At 34.6% G+C, this 12,169-nt stretch overlaps 1 protein-coding gene across 5 annotated transcripts in view; it reads right to left on the bottom strand.

Annotated features, from left to right (window-relative positions):
* The window catches only part of USP9X (ubiquitin specific peptidase 9 X-linked), a 106,876-nt gene that overhangs the window by 39,190 nt on the left and 55,517 nt on the right, over nt 1-12,169 (bottom strand). For all 5 annotated transcript variants that reach the window (XM_042789069.1, XM_042789070.1, XM_042789068.1 and 2 more), the window contains exons 15-23: nt 9,052-9,139; nt 7,035-7,377; nt 5,567-5,662; nt 3,755-3,966; nt 1,845-2,085; nt 1,485-1,634; nt 1,269-1,389; nt 647-777; nt 118-396 (exon numbers count right to left, since the gene is read on the bottom strand). In XM_042789069.1, coding sequence (XP_042645003.1) covers nt 118-396; nt 647-777; nt 1,269-1,389; nt 1,485-1,634; nt 1,845-2,085; nt 3,755-3,966; nt 5,567-5,662; nt 7,035-7,377; nt 9,052-9,139 — 1,661 coding nt within the window. The remainder of the gene's footprint in view (nt 1-117; nt 397-646; nt 778-1,268; nt 1,390-1,484; nt 1,635-1,844; nt 2,086-3,754; nt 3,967-5,566; nt 5,663-7,034; nt 7,378-9,051; nt 9,140-12,169) is intronic.

Raw genomic sequence — 12,169 nt, 5'->3', positions numbered from 1 at the left:
AGTTCTTGACATGCAACTCACTCAAAGAGATTGTCAATGCAGAGTAGATAGATGTTGCTGCAGACAATATAAAAACCAGAGTACGTTGCTATTTATAGCAAGGAAGATTTGTATTACCGGTGAAATTGTACTTGTGCCTTCCACAACTGGCTGACAAGCTTCTGCCACAGCTCGAACATGGCCATATCCAATTGCTGTTAGCAACAATTTGGCTATTTTTAGAGCATTAAGGTAGGCACCCCTTCGAGTTTCCATATCTGCATTTGGCAGGAAGTTATTTCTAGTCAGCATGCTCAATACAAGAGGCAAACCACCACTTTTTAAGAAGTTGTATTGGAAGTCACTGGCATCTTCTCCCAGAGGTGCACTGGCAGGCATTAACAAGGCATAAACTACCTGTAGAACAAAATAGAGAGTTAAGTAACAGAAATGCACTAGATTGAGAATAGGTAACTGAACTATGCTGGAACACTACTTAAGCAGTGCTTTGACAGCATTGGCCACACACCAGTTTATTCCAGTAAACTGTCAAGTATTTTCAATTGTTACTTTCAAACCAAAACTTGATCTTAGGCTTCCATAATGTTACAGAAAGGACTGACAAAGAGAGTTAAGATTTTTAAAGAACAGGCAAGGCATCACAAACCTCTGTTAGATACAGCACTTGTGAGGCAGAAGGACCAAAGAATAGAGAATCAAGGGATGGACTAAGGCTGCTTTCCCCAAGCTTTGCATGATCTAAACAAATAGCTCTTAGCTTCTCAACCGTAGTGTTATCTGCAATAAAAATACAACTTATAAACATTTCATAACAGAAGTACTCCAGAATAAGCCAGTACTATTTACAATTGTAAATGTGAAAAATTTTAAGTGTATCAGAAGAGTTGCAAAAAATGTAACTGACAGACAAGATCAGACTATGAAGTGCTCTGCCATGATTATTTCTGTCAGTACAAAAGTAACCCTGTAAAGGCAGTGCTACAAAACCACTTCTAAATACAATGCTTCTCCCCATTTTCACTGCACTGAAGTGCTCTCTGGCACTGAGCCCCAATATCAGCTGCAAGCTATGCAACTTTATATGACAGATATGAAATAACTATTTGGGAAATACATCTACAATCCTCATTAGGATAACAGTCATGAACTACAATATCAATAAATTATCAGAAAGTGGAAAACACTCCCCTATCTTAATTTTTATAATACAGGTGATAAATTATTGTACATGATATTACAAGACAAAACAGGATAAAATTCAGTTTTACCTGGTGGCATGAGCTTCATTAGAACACGTGCTCCATCTCTAAGAGGTGGCATATTTAGGCTACTGCCCAAGTCTGCAACTTGCCAAAGAAAAGAGATGTATCGAGGATGCAGTGACATGATCTTAAAATAAGCAAATAAAAAACCTCATAAAAATTGTTAAAGTCAAAGAATAGGGAAAAAATGCTTTTAAACTGTTCATTTCAGAATATGCTTACCACTCCAGGCAAACAGCTTTCAACTTCTGGATTTGGACCATCGCTGTAGTGATTGCCATGGTTGCCCGGAGAACCAGTTGAAGAGTCAGAAGAACTATCTGGACTCGAGGGCATATTAGAATTTATCTGTGTAAGCTTAGCTGTAATAAGCTGAAAAACACAATCACAGTTTTAATACTATGCAAAAATTAAGATTCTTTACTAAATAAGCATCTGATATAATGCTAATGGCATTAATACAAGGAGGAGGAATGGAACTATTTCACAAGAGTAAGTGATCCCGTGCACGGTATTTTTCAAATGTTCACAAGAGGGATGTGACATCTGAATTGACACAAATACTCAGCCTGCAACACTTACCGTTTTATCTTTGAGATTCAACTGTCCAATTAATTTTCTATCATCTGCAGGGTCCACCAGCTCACCACCAATGAACAGTTCTACTTTCGTGTGCGCACTATTGGCTTTAATACGATTGAGAATACAACGCCGTACTTGGCCAATCGTGTCGTTTGTATGAGACCAAATATCCAAATCTTCCACCTGTCGGCCTTGGTTTGGAAAACGAACTACCAGTGTGATATGTTTACCACGAAATGCTCTGAAAATAAACAAACCAGATAAAGTCATTTTTGCCCTCATGAAATAAAGTCTTTTTCGTGCTATATTTTATGCTACAGGTATTTCAACATCAAATATTTACATATGGTGATACACTCCAGCATGAGATTATTTTATGGAAGTCCCAGCAATTATGCAAATGTAACATACACAGAAACTTTCAAGAAGCCACACTCCACACAACTGCATTAAACATATGGTTAACTTTACATTCAGGTTAGGAACACTGACAGAATTTTAGAAAGTCTCTTATGAAGTTTTAGATCTTTTCTCTTGCTTGTAATCTCATCAAAATGTGCAAATGCAGCTCATGCAGACTGGCAACTATGTTTTTCTCCTTTAACAAAACAACTTAGTTTTAAATACACTAAGGTCAGAAAAAGCCATCAGGTCACTAAACCTTAAGGCCTTCTGTCAAAAGCTGTTAAAGGTTTCATATTAAAATCCTAATTTTAAAAATCAGAAAGCTTTTAAAAAATTCAAGTAAGTCAAAAAAAGAAAAAAAAAAAAACAACATTTACACACTAGCAGTGATCACATTTCACACAATAGCAGGGAACTCATTAGGAAAGATGTGCTCAGATAAGACCAACAAACTAATTCCATACAACGAAAGAAGGGAAAAATTCCTCATTAAAAGCCCCTTACTAACAAGACTCATGAAAAAGTTAATCTAATCAAATAATCAGCCTATATAAAAAGATGCACCTGCAGTCATCAAGAGAATTTAGGACTAATCAATCAACATATACAACACTGGAAATTACCGACACATCATGAAGAAACAGCAATCTCTTCCATTTTCTTAACAAAAAAACGCATTTAAAGTAAGGGGATAACAAACTCCCACCATGTCTAAAAATGTGTTAGCTGCATCGTAAATCCGTAGCAATCTCAGTGTATTCCTTAAGTATTAAGCAGATACTAACATTGGAACATTTAAACAGTTTTCTGTTCTGCCTCCTTCTCTCAGGAAATATTTTGTTTGTGAAAACATCTACACAACATTGGATTTAAGTGTTTCCATTTTTCTTTGTACCAAAAAGAGTTAAAGAAGGAGCAGCTAGGGTTTAAGCTAAATTTTTATTCAAGGACAAGAAAAGTAAAGATATACAGAAAATAAATATACTGTTTTCTTCTTTTTTTTATGAGGAATTTACATGGAATATTTCACTTCAAGATAATCCTAAATTTTATGTTGTAAAGTAAGATTAGCAACTCTGTAAACTCCTCTGAAAGATGAAGACATACATTAACAACATGATTTTTGTATATCAGGACTATGAAAAACAAAGTTTTTCCCATGCTAATTTAAGGAATGGTATTGCTTTCGAATAATTATCTGAAAAGAAGAAATTCATCCAAAACAATCTAGCCACAAGGTACATTGTGCCAGTTATAGAACAAAACACCACAAACAAGTTTATTCTCAGGTCTGCTGTCCCTTTCATAGATGCTTGTATCTGCCTGAACTTTAAAATTTGTATTTTTTTTCTTTTTACTACAGATGGGAGTTTGATGTATTAGCAAAGAAAATGGAATTCTGAAACTGTGTAATAGAAACCCTTTAGAATACAAAAATCACAAGGATATTAGTAGTATTTTCATTAACAGAAATCAGTATCACAGTATTACATTTTCACACATACCTTGACATAGGTAGAATAGTTCTCTCCTCGTGGTAATCACTGTCACATTCATTTATATACTCTCTTAACACAGTCAACACTCTCACCATTCGTATTGCTTCTTGTCTTGCACAATTGATACTGTCTTTATCTCCATCCAATACACATAATGTATCATAGGAGGCTTTTAGACGATCAAAACAGGACTGAATGAAGTCTTCATGAATCACTACCTAATTATATTAAAAAATTGGTGCAATTACAAGAAATATTAAACCCCATCTTTTCAGTAGGATAATCCAATGGCAGAAGTGAAAAATACAACAAAACCAAATGGCAAGTTACTCTATAAAGCTGTTTTATGCCACTTTAGAATAAGCTCCTATTGATAAATAGCTCTAATTTAATGTGTGCTTCAAAAATCTTGCATGTCATCAGTAGCTGTAACTGTACAGTGCAAACTTGCACTTAAATAAAAAAAGTGAAAGTTCGCACAGAGAACACTAAATTGGACTTTCTCTTTTTCATTTCCTCAGATTATGCTAAAGAAGGTCTATCTGACAATCTGGTACAGGTTACTTTACACTAAGAGTAAACACAGAACATCTACAGACCACCGAAACAACTATTTCCCCGCCGCCCCTCCCTCCTCAATCACATAACTCAGTTCCAGACAGACTCTTTCTCAGTATGAACTCTGAAATGGATTTTGAGCTAGATTCAGTATAGTGGCAGCTGCAACAAATCTCTTCTTTCTGCCTGATATCTAACATCTCCTTGCTCCTGACCTAGATTGGCATATAACTTATAGTATCACTGTAAGAAGTTTGCAGTGTCTCCAGGCAGTAGTCTGCAACAGAAACATTAACAGTCATAACTATAGCAGTAAACCATAGCCCAGCAGTCACTTTTCTTAGAGGCAGCTCAGGAGCAGAGGAGTTATACCTGTGTGCATGTCAAGTAAATCCAACACTTCCTGGAAGTGTCTGATCTAACCATGTGCAGATGGACAGATCTATGCATGCTTAGTAAACCCATACCTGTAGTAAAAAAGAAGCACACAGCCCATCTGCCACTGCAGTAAGACATAGCTTGAATGGCTGGAAATACACCACCTAGAGCAGCTGTGCTGTATCTAGCAGACTGGCAGCTCTGAAGACTATAAAAGTGTTTTTGAGAACAAGTATGAGAATTGGAGTTTTAAGAAATACAACTGGCAAGCTACCAACTGGAGATTGTCTGGAGGACAGATTTCCCCTCAAAATTGTAAAATCCCAACAGTTCACTTCCTCTGACCTTTCAGAAACTCATTATCGCTCTGTCCACTGAGAACGCGGCTCCCAGCAAATATTAACACAGGGAGAAAATATCAGATTTGCTAGATCTCAGCTTGACCATTATATGGAAACTCTGTGACCCTTTGTAAGGGTCATGACATAAAAAAAGATTAGATTAGCTTGTGACAACACTCAACAGACCCATCCAGTGAACATACTAGTACAAATAAGTACCACAATTGCAATTTCAACAAAAGGCTTCCCTAAATATAGGATACGAACTGTTTTCTGAGTAGAAAGAGCAAATATAACATATCAGTTTAATATGAAATATTTATCAGAGTTCAGTCTGCAAATATCAGAAAAAACTCTTAATTCTGCATCTGACCAGAACATGATGGCTAGACTCAGGAGTATACTCTTCAAACCATTAAAACTATACTCTGCTTTCAAAGCTTTCAAATATAAAAGTATCACTGAATTGAATGTTATCACTGTTTTTCTATCCCATTATATTCCAGTTTTCTTGTTGCCCTTTTTTTTTTTTTTTTTTTACCTGATTAACTTGTAACCTTGGGCCAAGATTAGTATAGATCTCTTTAAGAAGATCTATTGCTCTGTTTGCAATGTCGTCATTTCCCTGAATCACAACCTAGCATAATAAAAAAAAAAAAGCATCAGAACATCTTAAAACTTTCTGGTACAAAATTTAAAAACAAAACAAATACATAACTATCTTGACACAATAGTATGTCTCATTATTTTATGAGGCGAAAGTAACTAAAATGCTTAGTTACAAAATACAATCAATACAACTTACTCTAAAGTTAATTATGTAAGAGTCAAAATTATGAATTAACTAGTTTAAAGGAGTTAGCAAAAAAAGCTGATGCTTTATAAACATAAGTAGTTATATATTTATCTTCACATCTCCATCTTCACCAGTTTCAGAGAATAAGACAACTGTTTTTTCAGATGCTTAAATAATCTACTTTACCAAAGTTTTACATCTAGAATTTTAAAGTATTTAAATGGCTATGAGTGGGTGGAAGGGGGACAGGCAAATGAGTTCTGTTTCTGACCTGATAATCTAAATTTTAATTACTAGTCACCAGGTCTGAAAGCAGCCCTTTCAGACCTCTGCAGGATACTGAGCTGAAGCTTCACGAGTTCTGTCATGCTGCCAAACAGCTGGACAGATCCACGTAAGCTGATTCCCACAACTAAAACATGCTAGCATTATGTGAGCACTTTGTATATAAACACTGTGTGAAAACTTATTTGTATGAAAACTGTGATCTACTTTGGTTTTAACTGTTATCTCCATGATTAAAATACCTAAGCCTACAACAAGCCACAACCAAAATTACTGAAGACTGCTGCTTTATATACGGCACATTTTGTGAAACACAGCCACAGATAATCACACCATGGTGCGCTACTGTGGGTTCTAATGCAGCTGTTGGAAACCAGAAATACTCTGAAAAAATTAAGTATCAAATTAGATACTGATGTTTTTCACCAATAGATCTGGCGAGCTTCAGGAAGATACAGTCTTCCTACTGAAAAACTATAACCATGTTTAGGCAAAAGACTATGTAAGAGAAAGAATCACACCACTAATCACTTTGTCTAATTTAGAATCACTCCAGTTTACCATACTGGAATCAATGACATGAATTAGCTCATAAAGTGCACAGTTTCATTCTAATGTGTGTAAGAGATAAATCTACAGATAATTCACCTGGACAGATCTTTCCTTCAACAATACAGGCAAATCTCATGTGAATACACAAATATACTTGAAGTTTCATATAACTTCCCAATAAACATCAGTCGCAAAGTTACCAACTTGCATACTTGCTGGGAAGACAGGCGAGTCAATATCCATGTGTTTAGTTTTAACAAGTAGCTTTTTGTAATTTCAGACTATAACTAATAAATTACACGTTCCTAAAAATATAAAAAGAAGCTGAGAAAGACTTAACAGTTAAATTTTCAGATGTTTCCTCCAATTAACTCACCCTCCAAAGGTAGTCTAATCCTATTAATTCCAGATCATCCATCATATAGGCTCGTCTCTTTGCTACTAGCTTTCCTTCTCGACAGTTCACAGCTTTGAAGAAACGTTCAAAACATTTCATTCCATTTTCTGTTAATAGGGAAGGATCCAGCTGAAGCACATTATTTTCAAAGAAGTCCTTATTAATGTCAGGGTCTAAGTCTGGTTCATCCCCCATTAGTTTGGAATACCATTTAAAACAGGCTTCACGATCACAAAGATAAACCGCATTTTCAGCTAAACACTTCCATATTTGCTTCGCCTGAGGGGCACAGAGCCACAGCTGACCATCCTTCAATAAAAATCTTGAGCAAAACAAAAAGACAATTAACAGCACTGTCTATTAGACATCTAGAGTAACAAGACAGTAAAAAGTACAGGCAAAAAGTTGAATACACATATTATACATTTATATATCATGACCTTGAAAACTTCATTTACATCATCAGCCCACTCATAATTAGCTCCATGATTTCTTAGTAAGTTTGAATGGAACAAGACCTTATAGTCAAAACAAAAAAAGAATATAATTTGGCAAAAAATGTTTTATACAAGACCACCAAGCGTAATTTACGTATTATATACAAACAAATGTGCATCTCCTAATACAAACGATTTAGTTTAAAAGTCAGGTCAAAACATAAGAGATTAAATTACTTTTGCAATCATTCACTGTGTTTTAGCACTCACTTCAGCAAAATCACAAAATAATGTATCAAGTCTATGGAATAGAGATGGAAGCAGAAGTCAATGATCTCGAATTTTTTCCTTTTATTTAAATAACTTTTTCATTTGTGTTAAACTATTACTAAAGAATTATTAAGAATTTCAACTCTAAGGGCTAACACTAAACAAGTTTCAGGTAGAACAAATAATAAAAGTTCTTCAGAATCATTTTTCTGATTCCAAATCTCTTCAATGTAAAAGAAATCAGGGACCAAGTTATGGCACTGCTTTTTAGAAACTGCTAACTACGTATTCTACATTTGACAGCCATGGGTCACCATGAATTCCTTTACATTAACAACTAGTGAACTTAAATTTAAAGAAGATTACAATTTTTAAACATGTAGGAATGGTAAATTAAGTCTGCTATCCATACAGCGTAATTTCATTAAACATTTGTTTAACACTTCAGTCCCATATATAAAAATTCTTGGTAAAATTTTAAAAAGTAAAAAAATCTCACTTAGAAAACGAGTAAAAAATACTTCAGAAGTGACAGTTCACCTATTTTCACTTGTCTAAGAAAAGGTTAAAACCAAATAAGAAAAAACCAAGAGAGACACAGCCTAAAAAGCATCAACACACTGCAGCTTTGTGACCAGCAGAGATCTTCTGTTTTCTCATTTCACTCAAACAGCAGCATCTAGTCAGAAGTAATTCAGGTTTTTTTTTTTTTTTTTTGTTCCAACCACTTTCTAAGGCTCAGTTGCTGATAACCTGAGTGTCTGACAAACGTGTGTCAGTTTATGATCATGGATTTAAAATGCGTGTGGTACAACAAATAAGAACACATGGACATATCCTTACATGGAATATTCTGTATTTTTAGATAAGTTACCCCAATATGTATCTAACAGTATCCACATACACATTGTACTCAAGTCAGTAGGGTTCTGTACACAGACAGAAGCAGCCCATACAAATCTTAGTGCAGAATCAGAGCCTTTGATTGCAAAGATCCTAATAAACTTAATTAGAATATTCAAATACTATCATAGAAACCCTCTGGGGAGGAAAAAAACAACCAACTAATCAAAAAACCCCAAACAAAACAAAACAAAAACAATACCACCACCACCCTGCCCAAAAAAAACAACCAACCAAAAAAACATTTGAGGTAATTTTTCACCTGAGTTTTGAAAGGAGTTAACATGGCAACTTAAGGCTACATATGAGATAGCAAGTTGGTTTTTTCTTTAAAGTACTTAAAGTATTCTTACAGGAGTTAAACAAATGATCAAGCTAAAACTAACCGTAAGAAGTTAAGTCGCTCCTGTACTTCCTGCACATGACTGTATCTGCTTCCTGGTCTTACAGTTTGAGGATCATATTCACCATGCTCTGCAAATATAAAAAATTTTATTAGACAATACATTCCGAAAAGACATTCGGACTCTAAAAGACAGGACATGTTTGAAGACTTATTTATCTGAATATAATTAAAACCACTCAAAATCCAATAAATTTTCAGTAAGGTGTATGAAAATAATTTTCAGCCTGCTACCAGTTAATATTTCATCCTAAATTAAAATGGGTATAGGCAAAGACTACTGAGGTCTATAATCAAATCAACAAACAATTATGTGCAGATATATATGCTCATCATTCAGTATAATGAAAGTACCACAAAACAGTTAAGAACCTGCATTCTACTTACTTGAATCAATTTTTCCTTATTTCAAGTAGACAGTTTCAAGTCAGTAGTCAGTAAAAACAAAGGTATACCAAGCATCTAATTCAGATTATCCAGTGTTTTTTCTGAAGGTGCTTTAGTCTTGTTACAGACCACCTTTTCCAAAATTTGTTTTTAGGTTTTTCCTCTCCAAAGGAAATCATGACTCCAGTTCTTTAACACCTTTTTAAGTAGCTACACATGTGACATCACTTAGAGCAGGAAAGCATACAACTTTATTTACTGCAAGTTTCCAAGTACAAAAAACAAATGCCTGTAATACTGACAAGCTTGAAACAGAAGTTGAATAACTGAAAGTAAGGCAAGAAGTCAAACTTCTGCCTGCATTTTACCAAGCATAATATTTTAATTTTTTTCCTGTTTGTTGTCTTCTGTTGTTTGGGTTTGTTTGTTGTTGTTGTTCTAAGTTAGATCCATACTTGCACTACCTTGATCTGTACAATTAATATTTCATCATGACACATGTTCATTATGACAGCTCCATTATAAACTAATTAATGAATGCATGCTATATTTCTTATTTGCAAAGGTATACAGATTGCATTTAACTAATATGACCCAGCTGTGGGAGACTCATGACAACATCCAGACTCATAGTAAAATTTATCTTCAGAACTGAAAATCAGTATCTCCTATTATGTCACAGGGAGAAAAACAAACAAGCAAACCAACCAAAACAAACAAGTTTAACAACTGAAGTGCATCATTAGTATTTCAAAGCTAGAAAAAAAATACTTGTCTAAATACTGCTCTCTATATGCAAGTGCAAAAGATACATTAGCTTAAAAATCAAATCAAAGGGAAAAAAGAAGACTAATAGTTAACGGATAGCTACGTAACTGAAGACATTACGTTCACCAGAAATCCGGACAAAATTTAAATTATAATCCTACTGAAGTGAGCATAAATGGGCAATTACCAAAAGAAGAAATGTCAAAAAAATTCTGAAGAAAGAGTATCAAAAGTAGCAGAATAAGTATTAGAAGCAGAAAACCTGAAGAATATGCTGTGAGTGTAGCAGAAGAAACAAGTACAGTGAATAAGCACAGTGCAGAGAAATTAAAAGTAAATACTTGTTGGGTGTTTTGTGTCGTTTGTTTGATTTTGTTTTGTCGGTGGGGGTGAGGGGTGTTGAGGTGGTGTTATTGTTGTTTGTGTGCTTTAACTACAGGGACTATCTGGGCTTTTTTTTCCTGAATAGAGATTAAGTCACAGACAGAAGTGTCCATAATGTCAATGACAGAAGAATTCAAGTATTAAAGGTCAGTCAGTTGCCCCAAAGCAGTATGTATGTACTTAAGAATTCCAAAAACCTCTTAACTACAAAAAAATGAGTGTCCCTAAATATTCTCCATCTCAGCTTCTTTCTACATTTGCCCAATTTATTTCCTATACTGTGCATCCCACTGCAAGTCCAAGTATGATGTCCTTAAAAATTCTTTCTACATACAGTTACAGAAGAACGAACATAGAAATTATAGATCAAAAAATGACTGGTTGAAAATTTAAGTATAATGAGTGACAAACACACATAGATCATATGGCACAATTTCTACAAATAATTACATTTCACTAACTCTTTGGATTTTTTTTATCACTTCAGAAAAACAGAAGATAAAGGAGAACTAGGTAGCAATCTTTTAAATTTTTCAAAAGGTCTTTGAAAAATAGTCAAAAAGATCAAACTGTGACCTCCTCCTCCAGGACTACACAATGCAATAGCACCTGTCTTCTCATAGAGGACTTTGAAGAGTTGGAGGAAAGGGTGAGTTCAGTAGAAGATAAAGTCATAGATCATGGAAAAAATTCTGAATCATAGATTAGGTTTTTCTTTAACCTTAAAAAGGCAAATACATAAAAGGGAGTATGATAGAAAAGAATATGCATTGGTTAGTAACAGGAGAATAGGAACACTGTTCTCCATTACAGAATACAACTGTGGAAGCCTTCAAGGAAAATAAAAGATACAGCAAATTCAAATCTAATTTAAAAAAAAGAAAAAAAAAATCATAAATTACACAGTAATTGTGGTGTTAACTGCCAAAAAGGTCTGTGGGTAGCTTTTTTTCTTTCCCCTCTGGCATTTGTTTGACCTGTGTTGTTTGGATGTTTGCCTTGAATTTCCTCCCTCTATCTTGTTCACCTTCTCCAGCTAAGAATTCTACAGCGGTCCAGTTCTTTTTCATCCTTTTTTCATCCTTTTTCATTTACTCCTGTACCCCACATCTTTTTGTCTCTTCCACAAAGGTATGGAAAAGCAAGCTTCACAGCGCTCTCTGTATGTTCTGCTCTATTCAGTATATAAAACTGAAATTGCACATGAACTGTGTGTCACAGTCTTAGTACAGTACCTGGAACATTAAGAGATATTTTCTGGCTGCCTTTAATCAAGTAATAAAGCATTTAACAAAAAAAAAATCCACACCACTATTTATCTGGTTTTGTACTCTAATGCAAACAAGTAGAAGTTCTGAAGCAACTTAATCTCAAGAAAGCACAAATTTTGTTGCTTTGTAATTAGATTAAATTTAAACTCTTTACACACTTGCAATTCCTATCATGCTGAAGATGTTAGCATTACTGCTTTACCAAGTCATTATATGGCAATGGGACATGTTTTTTGGCACAAGAATCATGCAAGACATCAGTAATTCTGCCAAAGTCATCAACAATTTGAT

This window comes from Tyto alba, unplaced genomic scaffold, assembly GCF_018691265.1.
Source record: "Tyto alba isolate M040663 unplaced genomic scaffold, T.alba_DEE_v4.0 Super-Scaffold_14, whole genome shotgun sequence".
Classification (NCBI taxonomy): domain Eukaryota; kingdom Metazoa; phylum Chordata; class Aves; order Strigiformes; family Tytonidae; genus Tyto; species Tyto alba.
This window is presented reverse-complemented; position numbering and strand designations above follow the sequence as displayed.